Source organism: Nymphaea colorata, chromosome 9 (genome assembly GCF_008831285.2).
Source record: "Nymphaea colorata isolate Beijing-Zhang1983 chromosome 9, ASM883128v2, whole genome shotgun sequence".
Classification (NCBI taxonomy): Eukaryota; Viridiplantae; Streptophyta; class Magnoliopsida; order Nymphaeales; family Nymphaeaceae; genus Nymphaea; species Nymphaea colorata.
The window spans coordinates 2,505,594-2,527,000 of record NC_045146.1 but is presented as its reverse complement, the minus strand read 5'-3'; the positions used below and the strand labels follow the sequence as shown (position 1 = coordinate 2,527,000).

The 21,407-nt window shown below is 35.7% G+C and overlaps 1 protein-coding gene across 4 annotated transcripts in view; it reads left to right on the top strand.

Moving 5' to 3' along the window:
* LOC116260343 (uncharacterized) overlaps positions 1–21,407 on the top strand; it is a 41,735-nt gene that overhangs the window by 10,098 nt on the left and 10,230 nt on the right. For 2 of the 4 annotated variants that reach the window (XM_031638603.2, XM_031638601.2), the window contains exons 5-13: positions 305–435; positions 543–596; positions 687–747; positions 8,926–9,056; positions 11,675–11,814; positions 18,240–18,290; positions 18,374–18,456; positions 18,537–18,591; positions 18,694–18,802. In XM_031638603.2, the coding sequence (XP_031494463.1) occupies positions 305–435; positions 543–596; positions 687–747; positions 8,926–9,056; positions 11,675–11,814; positions 18,240–18,290; positions 18,374–18,456; positions 18,537–18,591; positions 18,694–18,802 (815 nt within the window). The remainder of the gene's footprint in view (positions 1–304; positions 436–542; positions 597–686; positions 748–8,925; positions 9,057–11,674; positions 11,815–18,239; positions 18,291–18,373; positions 18,457–18,536; positions 18,592–18,693; positions 18,803–21,407) is intronic. The other 2 variants (XM_031638604.1, XM_031638605.2) reach the window with 1 other exon arrangement.

Genomic DNA, 21,407 nt, shown 5'->3' with positions numbered 1-21,407 from the left:
TATTCTTAGGCTAAATGTCTTCTTACTGGATGTTTTTTCCTTTGTTCACTAATTATAGTGTTACAAAAGAAATTCTGCCTTTGTTTTCTCAAGCCATCTGTAGTTAACTGTCAAGACTCGTGGAGAGCGGGTCGTTGTTGGATACAGATGCAATGGATTGTTATTTACTGTACTTTTATGTGCACTGCAGTTTTATATATTTTTTTCAATAAATGTTACTGCTGCAAAATTCTGATATTTCTTGCTATAGTTATCATGCTTCAATATATGCTTGGGTTGAACATAATACACGAAAAAAATTCAGTGCAGCTTCAGAGGATGCTACTCGTGCATTGCAACTGAAGAATGGGACGACAATAGGCGGAAGAAAAGTTAAGGTTGAACTTGCGATGTATCGCAGTTCCAATAGGAAACATAGGGATAACAAAGATTCTGGTTAGTGTTCATCATTCAACTGTGTTGCTTATGTTAATCTTTCCTATTTATAACTTATAAGCGTTGAGTTATCTCTCTCTCTCTCTCTCTTTTTGGTTTTTAAACAGATGATAGTCTAGTTCATCTTGAAAAGAAGGATCACATTTCTAAGGAACTTGTCGGTAAGGAAAAGCTTATAAGACACTGAAACTTTTACATGATACTTATTTTATTTCAAAAGGATTCATACTGACTGTTTTATGAATCCTTAGGGAAGTCCAAAGAGATGAAATCCAACTCTATGTCGAGCAGAAATGGTTCTGAAAAGCAAAGGCATGTGTCTTCTTTCTTTATGTGCTTATGTTTGGTTTAGTTTTTTTTTTTTTTGTGGGTATAGTTTGGTATAGTTTATATGTTTGTTACACGTCTAGTTAAATTTTTACTGATGCTTGTGTGAGAGAACATGGATTGCACTATGTCCAGATGCATAGATATGAAGGGTTCCATATGGACATTCAAAGTGATGACATATAAAAGTAAAGTTTGTCGAGTGTCAGTATCAACCAGAATTATTCAATCTACACCTAGCCAGCATAGGGCTTCAGTGATTGCTTAAAGTTCACCAAGTCTAGCGTTGACATACTGAGAACTATTGAAGAAAAAGTAACAGTCGAGCAAGAATGACAAAGTAGCCTCAGTCAAATGTTCTTTGGACATGTTGGATGACTGGACTCTTTAGTAATCCCACCCTATTGGCCTGACGGCACCTGCACTTGCACATCTCTGTGTAGATACTTCAGCCTTTCAAAAAACACCTCTGTCACATTGAACTATGCCAGTAGGTGAAAATGTAAAAAAGCTTGGAAAAAAATAGTTTATGGTTGATTGAAAATCACAAAGGAACCACACGACAAATGCATTCAATTATAAATGAAAAGATGGTCAAGTCAAACTACACATAATAATACAAAATGTTCACTACCAGTCACATTACTTATTCTCTGTTATTCACTTAAACACACACACACATGTGCGAAGGACAATTGACTAGTTTAAAAGGGATTCATTTGCTAATTAGACTCCATCTAATTGGCCGGTAGCTATGTACTATGAACCACACGACAAATGCATTCAATTATAAATGAAAAGATGGTCAAGTCAAACTACACATAATAATACAAAATGTTCACTACCAGTCACATTACTTATTCTCTGTTATTCACTTAAACACCCACACACATATGTGCGAAGGACAATTGACTAGTTTAAAAGGAATTCATTTGCTAATTAGACTCCATCTAATTGGCCGGTAGCTATGTACTATGAACCTAATGGCTACTGGCGATTACCTTTGGGCAAGAATAATGTTTTTTTAAAATAAAACTGGTCCTCAACTACTAATTTGTTAGATTTAGTAAGATTTTTCATTTGCAAGACTTTCTTTTCCTGGGGCATTATAGATCTCCCGAAAGTCAGCTGTTGATAATGTTGTTATTATTCAAGCTGTGGCTTGATCAGCTCACATAATCCTTTAGTAATCTTAGATGTGATTGCATATACTTGGCAACCAACACTTGAGTTGCTCTTGGCAATTTGACTCCAAGTAGTAGAAACCATCTCAAGCTTAATGTACGAACTAAGGGAAGTGTGGTAAACGTATCGAGTATCTACCTAGTAAACGATAGCCAAGCACATCTCTTACAGTTTTGAGAGAGATTTTTTTCATCAGTCTTCCAAATTGATATCCGTCTTGATGTACTAAAGGTTGTCATCTTTAACAAATCATGTATCTACTATCTAGTGTTGTAAAAGCACATAGTTATTCAAATGGGTTGGGTCTAAAATAATAATAAGGTACATAATATGACATAACGAATGTATTATAGAAGATCAGTTTTTGTTAAAAAATGTTTTTTAAATCCAGAAAATCAGAAATTTTGAAAAAAATTTGAAGAAAAGACAATTTATATCATCAACCATATTAAACATTAACTACAAGGTGAAACTGCAATTTCCCATTTTAAACAGCCATGAATTGCACAAAACATTGAATATATAGTAATAAAACTATTACTACAAATAACGTTAATCTTTAGTAGACATAACTAAATTAGCAACTTGAATTACTTGAAATTCCTAAAATGGACATGAAATAAATATGCTCCAGGGTGACTTACTCATTCAGGTTTTGAACAACTGGTCATAAAATGTCAAAGCTTTCTATTTTGGATGTCTGAAATGGACTTCAACACAGACGAACCTTAAAAGCCTTAATTTTGGTCCATGAAATTAGTCCTAAATTTTATTTTTTTGTTCAAATGGGTAAGAATACCTATCTTATATGCTTAGCACTCAAGTTTTAGGAATTTATGTCGCTCCAAACCCAAAAAAAATTTCTTTTACTGGCTTTGTTGTGTTCTTAAGGTGTAATATACTGTAAACATAGCATGAGTTGCACACTATTTTGGTTTTCCTTGATCCATATCAAAATTCATCCTATGATTTATTGTGATACAACATTGCACGTGCCCATTTCAGGTGGCTAGGAAATGAGTTTTAGAAACTATATGCACAAATTCTGAAGACAAAGGGGTCACTAAATGATTCTGTTTATTCCTCTTGTGGCAAAGGAACAGGCAATTTTTGTTTAACCTGAAAAATTAGATATATTGATCAATTTTAATATAGACAGTAGGAATACACTTCAATCCAATTCATTATAATATATAATTTAAAAACTTAAATTCTGTAGCTTATCATTGATTCCTTTCTACCTCATGACTGAGACTCATCCCCTTCTGCTCTTTAGTGAATTGGCTCCCTGCAGAAATCATTTTGCTAATTCTGCTTATTATTGTAAGATTTTGAGATATTACGCCAAACCACTGGATGGAATCCTTTGTAGATGCGAGAGGAGAAGAAGAGGAGGTGACTGCACGTGCAATAGAGAGAGAGAAAAGAAAAGAGGGCAGCAACCGTGGCCCTTCCTCCTTGTCATTGATATAACCTAATTTATGTTACAAGTAAATACAGAAAACAACAAGTATTTACAAGTATGCCACCGCCCATTATGTTTGGGTGTATGGGTAAGATGGATCGGGTCTAGGCAGACCCGATCCAATTTGTACAATCTTAACAATTATATGCTCTTTTTTCACATTGTACTTTTGTTTATTGGTGCCATTTAGTTATTCCACTGTATTTGGCATGCAATCTACTTGATTATATGCTAGTGTTTGCTTGTCTCTAAGTCCTTTTATTGATTTTTGAGCTCTTTCTACAATTTGCACACTTGGACTTTGTTCGCTATCGAACAAACTTAGTAGTTAATAACTTAGTCATACTTAATATATATATATTTCTATATTAACTATTACATCATAATATCACTTAATTTTCATATAATATATAAATAATTAAGTATCCTTTAATGATCACCACAGGAAAATCATGTGAACGATTGTTAATTCCTTAATTGGTTAGGGATGTATCAAAGACCAATTTTTGAGTAGACATTTTTTTTTTGCTTCATTCTGCAAGAATTTAGCTGAATCCTTGACAAGATTGAAACCAGTACATGATTAACTTTCCATTTGAAAATTACATGTTTAACTTCATGCTGCCCTAGATTTATAATTTTTCTTAAGTTGAGATGAGATTTAGATTTTTCTTATTTTAATGACTGGTTCAGCCTCAGGTGCTTGATAGCTGATAGCCTGATACTTCACTACATTAAGAGGGAGGACAGTGTGCCTAGTGGAAACAATGAATTTTGGTCACATGCATCTGTAAACAAGGAAGCTATGTCACATGGGTGCGGGGTGCCGGTGCCGGTGCGGGATGCGGCAAGTTCCAAAAAAAAATTGGGTGCGGGTGTGGCGAGAGAATATAAATAAATAAATATAAATAAATAAATAAATATAAATATATATATATATATATACACACACACACACACATAGATTATATACATATATGATATATGTGTTATTTGTTATGTAAGTAATTTTATTTCTCTATATTTTTAATTTGTTTTATCAAGGTTACCTACCTTGAATCGATATATCAATGAAAACTCGTGCCAAAACATTTTTCAAAATGGCCAAAACTCATAAAAACATTTGACGCAGTGTCGGGCCGCACCAGCACCCGCATCGATGCAGGTGCGGGTGCGCACCATAATTGGCACACCCGTGTGACTTAGCGAGGAAGGGAAGTTGGTTTGTAATTATTGTAGTGAACAATATGCAGGAGGAATTATTCGATTTAGGTATCATTGATCTGGAATTCAATGTCATGATGTTGCTCCATGTCATAAATAAATGTCACACGGGTACTCCTCAGTACCCGCATGGTACCGGTACGACACCGGTACCGGTACTAGTACGGCCTCGGGTGCGGCGTTGACCGTACCGGGTACGGTCAACGTACCCAGGGTCGAGTCCATCCATTTTCAGACTCGGTCAAAGTTGACCGAGTCCAATTTCGACCTTTTTTTTTGTTTTTAAAAGTGATTTACAATTTAACGCGGTTTACTTTATTCACGTTAAAAATATCGTAAGTTAATAACCCTCGACGCCCGACTGTTCTTCACTCGTCTTCACCGAGATCGATGACGGGAGGCGATTCTCCACTCCGGCAACAGCGAGCGGCGACGGCGAATGGAGAGAGGTGAGAGGCGAACTGCGAACAACGAGCAGTGAACGGCGAAGTTAAAGGTTTTTAGGGTTTTTCGATGCAGCTTTTGGTTTCATCTGTTGAAAATCTCGTTTGTTTTGTGAAGATCGAGCTCCTTTCTTCATTTTTTGTTCTTCCATTTTTTGTTTGTGCCTTTGTAATAATTGTTGGCCGGTTTTGGCTTCTTCGTCGGCCCTTCACTTTCTGTTCGGTTCTTTGTAGGGTTTTAGGGTATTTAACAGACGAGATTTAGCATTTGAGTTGATTGCTTTGTTCCTGAACTTGGCTAAATGTGCTTTTCTGTTTTTTATTCAGTTTTTAATGTCAATCCTTTCCCTCTTGCTTTTCCTGGTTTTGTTCCTTCTTTGCTTGGTTTCATTTGTGGTTCTTCTTTTCTCATAATGCTTAACATGGAATTATTGGCCACAACGGCACTTCTTGATAGTTGTAGATAGAACCTGTTGTACGTCTTCAATCTAATAACCAGTTGTACGCTGCAATTTCGTCCTTTGAGAACAGGGTCATGTTTGAAAATTGAAATCATTGCTTTTGTGTCCCTTTTGTATATTGCCGATCGATGCAACTGTTTTGTTGGAGTTCTGGTTTTGGTTTTCCCGTTCCTCCTTAAAACTTTCTTCCAATAACACGATTTCCATTTTTCATCTGTTTGGTAGATCATCTGTTTTTTCAACTTTTTTGTGTTTTTCTTCCATGTGTGCTTGCATTGTTTTCTCAGTTTTTTGGTAGATCATCATGATTTATAAATATGTTATTGTGTTTGTAATTTTTTGATATATATATGTGTGTGAATATGTTATTCTGTCTGTAATTTTTTGATATATATTTATGTATGTGTGTGTGTGTGAATTTGTTATTCTGTTTGTAATTTTTGATATATATGTGCACGTGTGTGTACGGCCGTACCCCCGCACCCAAGTTTTTTGAAAGTGGTCCGTACCCATATACCCGCACCGGTACCCGTATCCGTACCTATGTGACATACTCATAATGTGTTTGAAAATATCAAGCAAATGGCAATTAAAGCTTGTAGATCTCTTGATGGGAGGCCTATGAAGAAGGGGAAAACACAAAGTAGAAGTGGACCACATTGAAGTGTAGGTTCATCAAGTTCTGCTAGCAATTTTTTATGTGCAAGCTCATTTGGTAGGGGACAAAGACAAAACCAAACAATTTCGGCCATCCTCAAGAAGCAAGAAAAGGATCACGTTGACGAACTGTTGGTTAAAGCTTTTATAATGAACAATTTACTCTTCAACTTGCTTCAATCATTGGATTTTGGAAAATTTGTTGAACTTTGGCCCAAGTTATGTCCTCCCCAGTAGTAAAACAACAAAAGCAAGACTATTATGGGAAGCAAAGAAAGATGTTCTAACATACGTTGAAGAAATGAAGATTACATGGTCACATGTGGATGCACAATTATGTCCGATATTTGGAAAGATGCAATTAAGAGAAAATCCTATATAAACTTGTATGTATGCTCTCCATTAGGCACCATATTTTGGAAGGCAAAGCATAGGAAAAAGGCTAAAAAAATGCAGATTTTATAATTGACTTTTTATCTTCAGCTATAGAAGAAATAGGGCGAAAGAATGTTGTGCAAATTGTTACAAATAATGGAAGCAAGTACAAACAGGCAAAATATATCCTTGAAGGGAGATATCCAAATATTTTTACCACATCATGTGCTGCTCGTTGCATTGACTTAATGATCATCAACAATTTAGAAGACGTGGCAAATATCATGGGCAAAGCAAGACAAATTGTCAAGTCCATATACAATAAGCGGCAATGTTTGGATATACTGAGAATTTATACAAAAGGAAATTAGGAAAGGAATTGAGGAGGCCCCTCGTGACTGGGTTTGCTTCTCATTTTATTTGTTTAGTTTCTATCTTAAAACAAGAAGAGGGGTTGAGGCTTATGGTTGCCTCCATTGAATGGTGACATGTAGAAGAAACTGAAAAGGGTGACACAAGAGAGTTGATAGGTCTTATTCAAAATGAAATTTTTGGAGAAAGGGAAGAGAAATAATCAGATTTATTAAACCATTAGTGAGAATTGAAGATGGTAGATGGGGAAGGAGCCACTGCTGGTTACTTATATGAAGCACTTGATAGAGCCAAAGAAGTTACCTCGAACACATGCAAAGATGAAGAAGAAAAGTATATGCGATATTAGGATATAATTGATGAACATTGGAATTGTAATTTGTACAGTCCAATGCATGCTGCAGCAGCTTATCTAAATCCTCATTTATTTTGGGATGAAATGGTAAAAATGGACAAAAAAGTTCGAGAGGGTTTGGACTTAGTAATGGTAAAACTTCTTACCCATGAGGATTGTGTAGCAATAGCCCCTGAATTGGTCTATTATCACAACAGAGATCCTGCATTATTTCGTGAGGGGTTAGCCATGAATTGCACATCCACGTGTCACTCTTTTTAAGTTTTGATGATTGGTTAAAGATCTTAATTATAAAAATGTGATTCTCAATTTTGTCTTGTTGTTTCTTTAATTTATGTTAGGTAGCTGGTGGGAGATGTTTGGAACTCCTTTTCCTGTGCTTCAAAATGTAGCAATGAAAATTTTAAGTCAGCCATGTAGTGATTCATTTTGTGAAAGAAATTGGAGTGCATTTGAAGTGCTAACACAAAAAGAGAAACAATCTTTTACCATCCAGATTAACTAATTTGGTATTCATTAGCATGAATATGCATTTGCAAAGCATGGCTGAAGAATTGAAGAAGATAAATGGAAATGCAATCTATATTGACCATGTGAATCCATTTCCTGAAGAAGAAAATTTAGAGCTTGGGATGGAAAACAACTTGTGTTCAGACTTACAAGAAGAGAATAATGGAGAATGCTGGCATAGAACAAATGGAGAAGCTGCCCCGAGTTCATCAGATGAAGATTAAGACTTGATTTGTTATTTTTTTTTTAATGAAAAATGACTTGTTTTCTGTTGTGAAGCCATGAGGGGCTGTAAACTTTTGCTAGTTGTTACTTGTGTATCTGCCAAACTGCTTGTTTCCATTTTTCTGATTTCCTATTTGACTATTTGTTGCTTGTCTAGTTATTTTTTGAAGTCATCTTATTGGTTTCTAATATATTTTATTTTCCCTAATTTTAGGACTTTTTTAATTTTTTTTTCTTTTTTTCCCAAGAAAAAGAAGCTCAACATATTATACCTAAGAAAAACCTTGCTGTTTAAAGACTAAAAAACTATGGATAAAATATATTCAGAAACAAGTAGATCTTAAAATTTCTCTTGGTTTTCCTTTGTGGTTGGAGATATGTAGCTCTATTCATTTTACAGTAACAGCAACTAAATGCTGTTACTTGTCTCACTCCAACACATCGGCGGGAGCTACCTTACATCATGAAAATAGTTTTTTATGCGTAGAAAGGTTATTGAAAATCAGCTATTAAAATATTCTTCTTGAACAAGGTGTTTTGAGTTCAAAATAAGGCGGCAAATGATACATAATTTTTAACCTAAGATGTTTTTTGTGGCTCCCACCTTTTATGCTCTATTATATGATCCATTTTTTGCTTGTGATCAAATTTTTGTTTCATCTTTCTATGTGATATTTTATATCTAGTTGCACTTTAGATTGACTAAATTCTGAATCCTTGGAACATAGAAGGTTCACATGACCACTATGGAGCACTATAGTGTGTATTTGTCACTTTATGTTCTGCAGCAACTTAAGTTATCTGACATATTTTGTACTTTCTAATGGTTTATTTTATTATTGTTGTACAACAAAATGTTTCAAGTAGTTTCATCTTGCTCATGTTTTGCAGGGTGGCCAAAACAGTGGTGCTTGGTGGTCTTACTCCTGAGATGGCTGAAGAAGTATTCTGTTATGTGAGAGAGATTGATCATCTTGTCACCATTACTTATCCTCTTCCTGAGGAGGAGCTTCAGCTTCATGGTTGGTGAATCTCAATTTTTGTTATTTTACTTTTGAGGATACTTACTCTACAAGCTAATCTCATTATGTACAAAAATTTGCACATATTGAACCGTATCACCAGTTCACCACTGTGTAACGTGTGAGATCCTGAAACTGGATTCATATGCTCGACGTCCTAGTTTTGGCAATGCTTACCCAGATCCAAAACCATCCCCTCAAGCAATTGGATGGTAAAAAAAATGTATTAAGCTGAACTATATTGTTGCTTGATTAAAAAAGAAGATACCAATCTTGGGCTAAAAATTAAAATGGCCTTCACCTTAGAGATTTACGTTACCGGGAAAGTGACAGTTAGGCATGTAGATGATTTGAGTTCGAGCTCGTTTTTTTTTTATTCCAATCAAGCTAGAGAGAGTTTAGGTGAATTGAGCTTGAGATAAGTCACATGCTACTCCATGTTGGGTGACATACCAGTCTTGGTATCAACAGTTAGGGACATGGATAATTATAGCATACCAGATGCTTCATGGTGTGGTCTTTTTTATGGCTTTCATTTTTCTATCTTCAAGTACGGCAGATTAGGTAATGAACTTATGAAACTATGTTTCTTGATTTTTTTGGATGATTGCAGATTATCAACTATCAAGTTATGTTTTCTGAATTTTGGTGTATATGTATGCATATACGCATGTTCATAGGCATATCCTGCACCGCAGCTTTTATAATTGCAATGCTCAAATCCATACTGCTGTACCAATGTGACCTGTATGAGTCTACTTCAAGTAGACCGACTCTTTTTGTACCCCTAGCAGACATAGGTACGTCTGGTTAAAGCAGTGCCTCACTCCAAGGTCGGACTCTTTGCTATCTATGAAAAGAAGGAAATCACATAAACAAATGAAGGCTCAGTGCTTCAAATTTGATTGCTTAGAAATCATAATTTTTATTTTAGAAGCATGATCTAGGGCATGAATTTCCCTTTGATGATTCCCACAATGAGTGAAAAAGTTGCTCTATTTTTTCTGCCTTTCCCCCTCTTGCTGCACACTCTGATAAAGCCGGAGTCAGATTAATGCTGTCTGAGTCATCTGCCCTTTAAGGTCAGTTACAATAGACTGGATTTTTTTCTAGCAAGAGATGACCTGATTGCTTTCATTCTTTTTGTCTCCCCATAGTTTCTACCAGCAGTCTCCACAGTTAGAATTAGCACATGTAAGTAAGTCTGATTAAAAAGACAATGGTTTCACGCAGGCCTTGAAGCAAGCCAGAACTTTGGAGGCATAAGGGTTTCCCCAAAGTAAACATTAAATAAAAAAAAACACGATGGTTTAGGGCAGTGTGCTGGATAAAGAACCCTTAATATGTCTAATTATATGCAATGCATGATTCACATCTCCAGTAGTAAAGGGATGTTGAAATTTATTAACCAAATGCATATCAGAGCAGAAGGCTACTCAAGCACAGTAGTGCCCCAACAAGTTGTCTGTATGGTGTGAGATTTTCCAAAAGGTACTGCAGTCTTATTCTTCATTTTTCATCCAACACCTTCTGATTTCGACTACTTTGTTTTCTGGTAAACGAAAATCATGAGACAATGTTAAAATGATGAAAAATGAAAAAAGGTACAACTTATTACTTATCCTAATCTGATATATATTCTCATCTTATATATAATAATGTAGATGTGCATGCATGCATTTATTCGTACATGTATTGCCTACAGAAATGCTGTTACATTTTTGTTTATATTTTCTAACAAACATAGGTTCACTATCCCTTACAGCCATATCAATTCTCTGACTGAATGCAACACTTGGCCATCAAATCATGCTTCTTAGTTCTCCACAATATGACGTTTCCTCTCGAGAATTCACATCACCTTGAGTCATCAAGGAATCCCTTCAAATTTGCGTCAATAATGCTCAAGAATGAGATTTTTCATTTTGACTCAAAACCATTCTTTCATCACAAGTATGTGATTGCAGTAACATATATAAAAAAATAAACATAGCAGTCTTAAAAATCAGTAAGACCATAACAATCTTAAAATGGGTTAATAACTTAATATCAATTCCCGGGGTATTTAAAGACGTAATAATTTCCAAGATCTTATATTCCAAATTTATCACCTGCACAAATACAATGTAGTTACTAGTATCAAGAATATATTCATGAAAAGCCTCCAGAAGTACATCATCCAACCTATTTACAAAACAAGGATCCCTTGCCTTGCTGATTTCTTTCGTTGGACACAAAATTTTAACTTACTTGTATCTTTGTCTCCTTTTTCATTTACCCTGTGGCTACTATATCAAGGTAGTACTTCTGACCTTGAATATTAACAATTTTAATTTGCACTTGCATATTAGTATGTGTTTATATCACTGCCAAGTGCTTGTTTAAAACTTGTCATCAGTTTCAATTTGCACTTGCATTTTAGTATGTGTTTGTGTCACTACCAAGTGCTTCCTTTTTGAAATTCATCACCTCATTTGTTCATTGGATGTATCTGGTACTAATTGAAAAACTAAAAATTATGGTAGGCTTTGCATGTACAGAAGAGTACCTATATGATATAATTTTATTTGTTATTAACCATGAGTTTGTCAATTAAAGAATGCATTAATTTGTTGTAGGACTTGTTCGGGATGGATGCACGATAGAAGCTTCTGCTGTGCTCTTTTCTAGTGTCAAAGCAGCTCGTGCTGCTGTTGCCCGGCTGCATCAAAGAGAGATAAAGGGAATCTGTGTTTGGGCACGGCAACTAGGGGGAGAGGTATGTGAGCATTTTGTGGCTTAAAACCTAACTCATTTGGACTTGCCAATATTAAAAAATAGAGTGATTATCTTGTTACCTGTTAATTTTGTTCTGTGTATGTGTGTGCATAATAATAATAATAATAATAATAATAATAATAATAATAATAAAATAGAATGACACAATGATGAGGTTGTTGCTTACCTGACAGGCTGAGGTAGCTGCTTCAGGGCCTTAGGCATGATGTAGCTACATATTAGTTAAATTGGCTGCCCTGGCAACTCATCTCCTTTTTTTAAATATATCTCTCTCTCCCCCTCTCTCTCATTGATAGGCATCGTGGATGCAGCCAGGCTGGCCTATGTGCGTTGGTGCTGATCTAGTGCCTCTCTGCATCAGCAACCCCGGATGCATTCGAGGTAGTGAGGGCTACATCTGGTTGGCCATGGCCAATGCAAGGGAGAGAAAGAGAGCGAGAGAGCCACATTTTTTTTCCTTTTTAAGCAAACTGGAGAACAAAAAGATTGAAAGGGTGCCCTTCATCTGAGCTATCTGATTAAATCAGATCGAACAGTCCAGATCATCCCATTTTCATTCGGGATGTAATTGTCTGTGAATTACTAGTTTATATACACCCTCACCGTACCCGTTTAACCGTGCTATTTTGAAATATGCTGTATCCACACCCTATACCTGTTTGAGAGCATAAAATTTTTGTCTACTGGTTCGTTGATATTTTTCATATTGATGCTTCAATTTAATACTTCAGAAGCTGCATAATGTATATTAACTGTTGGAATTTGCTATTAAGAACAATGTTCATATTTTTCTTACAAGTCCAGTGGAAGATATGCTACTTTTGTACCTTAAGTACTGTATGTGAGAATCCAAGATTTTATGAAGTTTATCTTCCACAAAAAGGAAGAAGGAGAGGAAGAAGAAAGGAACTGAAATGGGTTATGCCTTCTCTTTTCTCCATGGTGTCCTAATATCATTACATATAGACAAAGAGAGATAACATAAAAAGGACAATATTGTCCTCAACTTACAAATACTAACATGTATAAAACAACATAGACACCAACTTGACTGGCTTCATTTGATTGGATCCAGATCTAGATCAGGCAAATGACTCCTCATAGTCTCTCAAGTTGTCCATGACTCCATGGTTCTGAACCATGGGCAAGTTGTTCTTCAGAAACAACAATTTGTTTTTTGTTAGCTCTTTGGTGAATAAGCCAGCCACTTGATTTTCAGTCTGCACAAAAGGAGACAAAATCCGACTGCTACTAATCAAGTTCAATGTTATGGTACATGAGATGGAATGATGTTTGTATGGGGCTTTGGTTATTGCACAATAAAAGGGACATCAAAATATTTTCACTAAGTTTCAAAACAACTGTCTAAACAATGTAATCTCCACTGAAGCAGCAGGCATGTGCCTCCATTCTAATTCGGTGCTAACAACTTTTTGCTTCTTACTCTTCCAAGACACCTAGCATTATCAAAATTCATTATCTCAAAACTGACTTTAGCTCATAAGAGTTGACTGCCTAATTTGCATTTCTATAAGAAATAATGTTATCTCCTCCTTTTGCTGTCGCATATGGTTTGTACAAGAACTCATCAACTGTTTCTTCAAATATCCTACTATTGTTTTCACATCCTTGTGTCCACTTCCAGTTCATGGCTTATGCATAAGAATTTGGTTCACAAGACAAACAATATCAGTGGTCAACATAAGGTATTTACATACCTATTATGCTTCAATATCTCACATGATCATCATATAGATAAATTTTGGGAGCTATGTTTGTGATGCGATATGCTAGGAATGGCCAAAGGTTTACAATCTTCTGTCCCTTCTGCTCAATAGATCTAATTTGTTTTTATGTTGAGTCAAATTTGTCTACCATTGTTCCTATTCAACCCCTAGAAAGTATCTTAAGCTCCTAACCTCAAATTTTGACTGTTTGAGTGTGAGCACCTGAGTTGATTATGACAATAATATTGTTTATATAGATCAGTGATCATGTGATTGTGCTGCACCGCTGAAATGAACAATGAATGATCTGATTATGATTGGATGCAACAAAGAGCATGATGCTTGTTCTAGGCCATACATGGCACATTGCAGTTTACATACATTTATTGGGGTTGCCTTTGATATCCCTGAGGCTTGTTCCATATGCACTTCCCCATTCAAATCTCCCCGGAAAAAGACATTCTCGACATCTCACTGACCTTTTAACTGACCGCGATCCATGGCAACAATGAGACTGAAGGTCTTGTTATAATCATGCCCATATTTGTAAATAAATGCCTTTGCTATAAATCTTGCTTTATAGCTTTCTTTGTTTGGCTTATGTTGTTCTTGTATGCCTGTTTTGAACCTAAAACATTTTTCTTGTTAGATCATGGTTAAAAAAACCCATGTTCTGCACTCATATGATTTTATTTTTACCATTTCCTTATTCGTAGCCTCAACCATCTTTTCGACTTAGGTGCTTGATAAAAATGATATAGATTCATCATGCTTATATCTTGAGAAATTAACAATTAAAGTTTCAGAGTTTTATTTTATAGTTAACCCACCTTCCTTCAGATCGTGATGTCTCTGAGACCTTCTGGGGGACCAGAAGAGAATCATGTGATTGAGCATTGACTTGGAAGGGTGGTGTTTTGTTCTGCCTTGCATGCATGATCTTTGAATTTGTTTATGCTCAAAGGTTATAAAACTACTGTCTGTGAGGGATAGGTATTTTTTTGTGCCAAAGCAAGGTTGCTGCTGGTCACAAGTGGAAGGGCAATCTCCATTTATGGTGTTAAATAACTCCGCTCTAAGCCACAAATAATATGTTTCATTAGGAAGAATTGGCTGCTGAAAAGTTTTCTTCCCAATTTGTGTTCATCAAAGACAACATCTCGAGAAATGTTAATACGTCTACTAACTGGCTCAGTTCATCAAGCTTGAAACTTGTCAGCATCAGCATACCCTGAAAATCAGAATTGAGAAGCTTTCCTGAACCTTATTTTGCAGGAAACTGTCAATGTGAGATGTAAAGTAAGGTCACTATTATGCAAAAGCGTTATGTTCAGACAATTTGTAATATTAACTTCTGAATGTAAAACTTTTGCCCATAGACCACTGGAACCATGGCTGTCACATATTTGAAGTACTTCAACAAACATGAGACTATGACAGTGCCATCTTGTTTGGGGTTCATTAGTGGAAAAAACACTGCAATTCATTTCATTATGTTAGAAAACTTCAATAAAGTCTTAAGAATGCTCACGTCTACCGTCACATTGGAAATGCATAATATTAATAGAAAATTGATTTTTGCACTAAAGCAGGGAAGGAATAAACTAACTTGAAAAGTTCCAACTTATGTTTCACCAAAAATATCCATAGTATTAGGAGTAACTGTTATTAAAGTAACATAATATGCACTTTTAAAATTGGTGCATTGTGCGATAGGCCTCCAAATATCAAAATAAATAAGTTGAAATGGTTTTGAAGCTCTTTGATTTTGTAGAATTAAATGAAACAACATGACTTTTACATAGTTAAGGCCCCACACATTGAAGCGTCATAATTTTGAACCAAACTGGAACCAAACTGGTACTAGGAATAAGGCCATTAGATGCAAGATTTTCCAAGGATGGATGACTACAATGACCTAGTTGACCATGCCAAAGATTTGGCTTATTACTGTTTGAAATATCAAAGACATTCTTAGAAGATTACAAAGGATCAAACAATGAATCGATAAGCTTTGATAACTTCTTTTAGACAACAGGACCACAATCCTGGGCTCTTTTTTGAAAAATGTATATATTCCCTTGTTGCTTCCCTTCAACGAATGTCCCTTTTTGTGACAATCCTTACCAGACATAGGAGTAAATTCAGCAAAAGAATTAGTATCATCCAGAGGTTTAGTGGTAAAAACAATGTTCCTTTTTGTATTCGAAAGTACAAGACTTCAGATAGAGGAATAAAAGCATCTGACAGAAAATAGAATTTCCTGTGTGAAAAATGGAGTGGTGAGATCCATTCCCAGTTACAATACTATTTTTACCAAAATAAAGAATGAGGTTTGAGAGCTTAGCAATAACACTTATAACCTGAACAGTTGTTCCAGAATCTATATACCATGTGCCTTGATCATTATTTTTCAAATTTAGGTTGGGGAGCATAGATAGGAAACTCCCTGACATGACCACTAATCTTTTGTTATTTCTGGCTATTTTCCATTGGCTTTGCATGTTGAACTTTGCCGTTGTTTAGAGGATTAGACCAACAATTAGCCTTGACATGCCCTCTTTTATTACGTATGAAGTGGGGACAACCTTGAGATTTTAATTATCTGCAGACCAAGATGGTGATGTGTTGGGAGTGAGAAGTAATTTCTGCTTCCTTGCCATTCTAGTCTCTACCAGATCCTCCTTGTAATTCGATTCACACTTCACAACTAGATGCCACTCCAGTAACAAGAACTTCATGTGGATCGGGCAGCATGTCCTTTCTCCACACCCATAACTAGATGTTACTCCAATAACAAGAGTTTCATTCAAATCGGGCTGCTTCTCAAAATCTTTTCCAGTGCCTTCCAAATTTATTTCATATTTTAGAAGTTCTGCCAGTAAAATCTTCAAAGTTGGGCATAGTAGGCGGGCACAACTGTTATAGTGTTTTGATTATCGACTGATATAGTGTTTAACAGTACATTGTATCAGAGCTTGGTCCCAGATTTTCTTTGAGATGACTAGCACATGATGATCTGGCGTCTAATGTGGCTAGCACATGATAATCTGGCCCCTGACTGCTAAACGTTTGTTGTACCTTATGTTTGTCCTGCATCTCACAATCTGCAATTGCCGGTTGATGTGTGATGCTTTTTACTTTGTTCAGATACTCCATAATGGACATAGAGCATTTCTTTGAATGTTGAAACTCTCGCTTTTAGTACAAGATCCTTGCCTCAGATAAATGAGAATAAGTCTGCCTGTTTAGTCCAGAACTTTGTTGCTGTACAATAATCTAGAATGGCCACAAACACCTTTTAAGATGGAGCAGGAGCAATATAGGTAGGGAAAATTTCCTGCTTTTGTTTACCATTTTTTAAAAAAAAAACCTTGCATTCAAACACTACCTCAAGGCACACCTTTTGGAGACAATGACAAGGCCTGAATCCAACCTGGCTCTAATACGATGCTAGAATTCAAGAATTTCACCGGGATTATCTTGCACAGTATAGAGAGGAAGAAGAATGTAGCTGAATGGGCCCTACTTCTTCTTTCTCCAGTGTGCCCTAATTTCATTACTTAAACACGAGAGATAAAGTCGAAGGAAGATAGTGTCCTCAACTTACAAAATAATTACGGCATGTATAAAATTATGTTGGTGCTGACTGGATCTGATCTCATTATGTACAGATCAAGATCCAGGATGGACTCCTAATACTATGTGTTTCTGCTGAAGAAATACCTTGTTTAACAGCTAAGCAACAAATAGTTTTTTCTTTCAGATATGTTATGCAGGAGCAGAAGTAAATTGTCTTCCATTTAGGTTTGGAAGAATTTGCTTTGGCACTGCGTACATTCAGCTCATAGCTAGTAGGACAACAATTTTGTACAATGCAGATATTCCATGCATGAAATATAAAATCTCATAGGTACCAAAATTAGCGTGTATAAATGTTGACATTAGATATAGGTGTTAATGGATCACTTTTTGATTCTTTTCCTCAATTCCTTGTGGATATGGTTAAACTTTGAAAATTTTGAATAAAAAAGAAGATAAGAACATATATTGCATAAGAAAATGTACACAATTGCAGATGACCTGCACGTTATTGGTTTGCATATCTGATGTGATTGTCAAGTGTTTACTCCAGTATATCGGTTATTCTTACTCTGTTAGGAATCCAAGAGACATGTAGATAATTGTGCAAATGCTACTAATGGTGGAGGTATCAAGGTTTTTTATGATTTAATCTGATCTAATGCTGGAGAACAACCAAGTTATTTTCTCGAAAGTCTTGGTTGTTTGATTATATGAAAGAAATGGTTGTTCATGTACCTTGCCTGAACCATTGCTTCCGACTCAACTGTGGTCAAACACCTGCCATTGCCTTATTCACTCCTGCTTTTTGTTAGATGCATAAAATTTAAAACATAACACGAAGAAAAAAATAGATGTATTAGTTTCTGAGGGTTTTTGGTTATAGGGTTTTGATATGTAGCATCCATGGTCTGTGATTCTACTTAAAATAGCAAAATAGCAAATTCAGATTTATATAACATGAGATATTCATCGAGAAAAAGATGGCATGTTTTGTTTGCCTCTATATGCATTTGTACTTGCATCCTCACACATAATCTTTAAGCACCAGTGGGGTAATATCTTTCTCATACTTTACTGTCAAACATCCAAGCAGGGTTCGAAGACTCAGAGATGGCGGGTTATCATAAGAAATCTGCCCTTCAAGGTTGTTACAGACTGTATAAGATATATATTTTGTATGGCAAGGAAGGTTTACCTTACATCTAACCTGTTTGAATCTATTTTCAGGTTACCGCTGAAGAGATTAGCAGTTTGTTTCGTTCAGCTGGCTTTGTGTGGAAGGTATCCATTCCGTACTCGTCTGAGAAAGGGTATGTGCAAAGCTTAAAGCAAATAAGTGTCTCTTCTTTATTGAAAAGAAAATAAGTGTTTGTTTCTCCATGTTCAACAGAACGTCAAAGGGCTTTGCTTTTGTTACTTTCACTTGCAAGAAAGATGCAGAAAAGGTTCATTTTTTGCCTTTTCCTTCTTGGGAATGATTTTGTTTTCAATATTTAATTTTCACAAGGAGCATGTTTTTGATAATTGATTTGTCCATTCTGGCGTAGGCTATCTCAATGGTCAATGGACAGAAAGTTGGAAAAAGAGTTGTTGCTGTTGATTGGGCAGTTTCAAAGAAGATCTACACTAGCTCTACTACTGATAAACCTTTGGATGGTATCACTCATATCATTCTTTTTTTCTTTTGCCTCTTTTCTCTTACCTTGGGAAAATTGCATTTTCTGCTAGTGTATGACAATGTAGCACTGTGGAGAGAAGAAGGCTTGCCAAAAATTAACTTCGTGAATGGTACATGACCTTATAAAGCACTTTTTGATAGATATGACTAGAGAAGGCATACCAATAACTTGAAATAGTGAACAAATATGGGACTGGTGCATAGACGGCACTTTCTATCACTCACCATGCATCTAATGGTAGCGCAATATGATTAATTCACTCTTAAAATGCTAACTAACATTTATTCTTTTCATTCATCGAGCTAGCTACTAGACGTGCTTGTGTTTTTTTCTTAATCTTTGTAGCTATTAGATGTGTTTTCGTGTATGTTTGTGTTTCTATTAACGGAGAACCCACTGTCCTGTGAGAACTAGTGGCACTGGTCTATCCTGAGTTACATATGATCACCTCCTTGGTAGTGTAAAGTTCATTGACGAAGAGTCAAAGACCCTTTACACTCAAGGAACCTTTGGTCTCTGGCCCATGAGGGGTCTGTAACTTTGTGGAGTTGGAAGATATGTCAGGCCATCTACTATCAGTGGCCCATCTCAAATTGTGCCATTGCCTTGGGATCTTGTACACAAGCTTTTATCTTGGAAAATGGTGACAGATATTGCTGTTTTTGCCACGTCCCTGGGTTGTAAGCTTGTCACTAGCCTTTTCCTTTGAAAGTACGAAGACTCAATGTAACATGTTAAGTTTAAAATGGACAATGGCTCTGGACCAAGTAACAATGTGTTACTGTTGGCGAAATTTATAGTTTTATAATCTTTAGCGTGATTTAATACTATGGTTTTGAGTTCTTAAACAATAGGCATGAAGGCAGAACATGTTCAAAACACAGGTGGTAATACTAATAATATTTTGCGAATATCATGTCTAATGATTTAAATTGATGTATCTCAGTGTCACAGATGTCCTGATAGTTTCAAAGCAATATTAACACAAAAAATGTAAGAGACAAAAAACTTTTAAAAGTCACCTTTTTTTAAAACATGAAAAATAAAATTTTCATTTTTTTTTTCGTTTTTCTCTTTTATAACGTTAATACCATCATATATTCGACTTTAAATTTAAACTGAATTATTTATCATCAATTTTATGATAATGAAGACATTATTTTTTTTATCATTTTATCTACTTTTTTTTGTCTTTTATTAGTTTTTTTCAATGTTATTCTTGCCTAAATTTTAGGTTTCTTTATTTCTAAAAATTTGCTGAAATTTTTCTTAGAAAGCCAACTTAACTGAAAGATAACTGAGAGAAACCTCACTGCTGAAAACCCGAGAACTTCAAGGTCATGTAGTCAAAGGTTTTCACTTCTCAGTAACAAAGGATTTATCCGTAGGTTTTGATAGAAATCTAGCACCAATATCTGTAACCAGAAAACAGCACTCACGCAGGAAGATAGAGATAGAGAGAGAGAGAGAGAGAGAGAGAGAGGGAGAGAGAGAATGAAAACAAGAAGAAACTGAGGAGAAGAAGCCGTAGCCAAAATGGTTTGCACGGCCTCTATTTATAATCCCATTTCCAGAATTCTAAGAGTCTCCAATCGTAGAATTCTAGGAGATTTCACAAGCTCCAAGGACATTAATTACATCATAGAAACCTAAGAGACTTCACATATTACAAGGATATTAACTACAACATAGAATCCTGGGAGACTCTTCACATGTTACAAGGACATTAAATATCTTAACACATTCTACAAGGAGGTGGAATCCTAAGAGACTCCTCTTCAACGTGCTGGTGAAGGATTTATATTTTAACACCCTCCCTCAAGTTGTGCATGGTTTTGCACCATGTACAACTTGCCTTTTAGAAACCAGAATTGTTCCTTTGTTAATCCTTTTGTAAATAAGTCTGCAACTTGTTCATCTGTACGAACATAAATAGGCTGAATCTCCTTGTCTTCCACCTTTTGTCTAACAAAGTGTTGATCAATCTCAATGTGCTTTGTTCGACCATGTTGTACGGGATTAAAGGCAATGTTAATAGCGCTTTGATTATCGCACATTAACATTGATGTTTTAATCTTTTCTCCAATGTCTTCTAGCAAATGTCTAACCCATGTAACTTCAGCAGTACCTGCAGCCATGCATCTGTATTCAGCTTCAGTGCTGGATCTTGCTACTGCCTTTTGCTTTCGACAACTCCAAGACACAAGATTACGTCCAATGAAAATACAAAAACCAGAAATGGACTTTCTTTGATCGGGATCTCCAGCTCAATCTGCATCTGTGAATGTCATAAGTTGATGTCCAGTAGTTATATTTTCACTCTTACCATAAACTAAGCCATCTCCTGCTGTCCCTTTAAGATATCTTAATATTCTTTTGACAACATCCATGTGAGTATCTCTAGGTGCATGCATAAATTGAGATACTTGATTCACAGCATATATAATATCTGGTCTAGTAAATGTAAGATATTGAAGTGCCCCAACAATACTTCGATATTGCGTAGGATCTTCATATAACTCCCCATCTTGAGCAGTTAGTCTTTGATTTAGAACACTAGGAGTTCCAACAGGCTTACAATC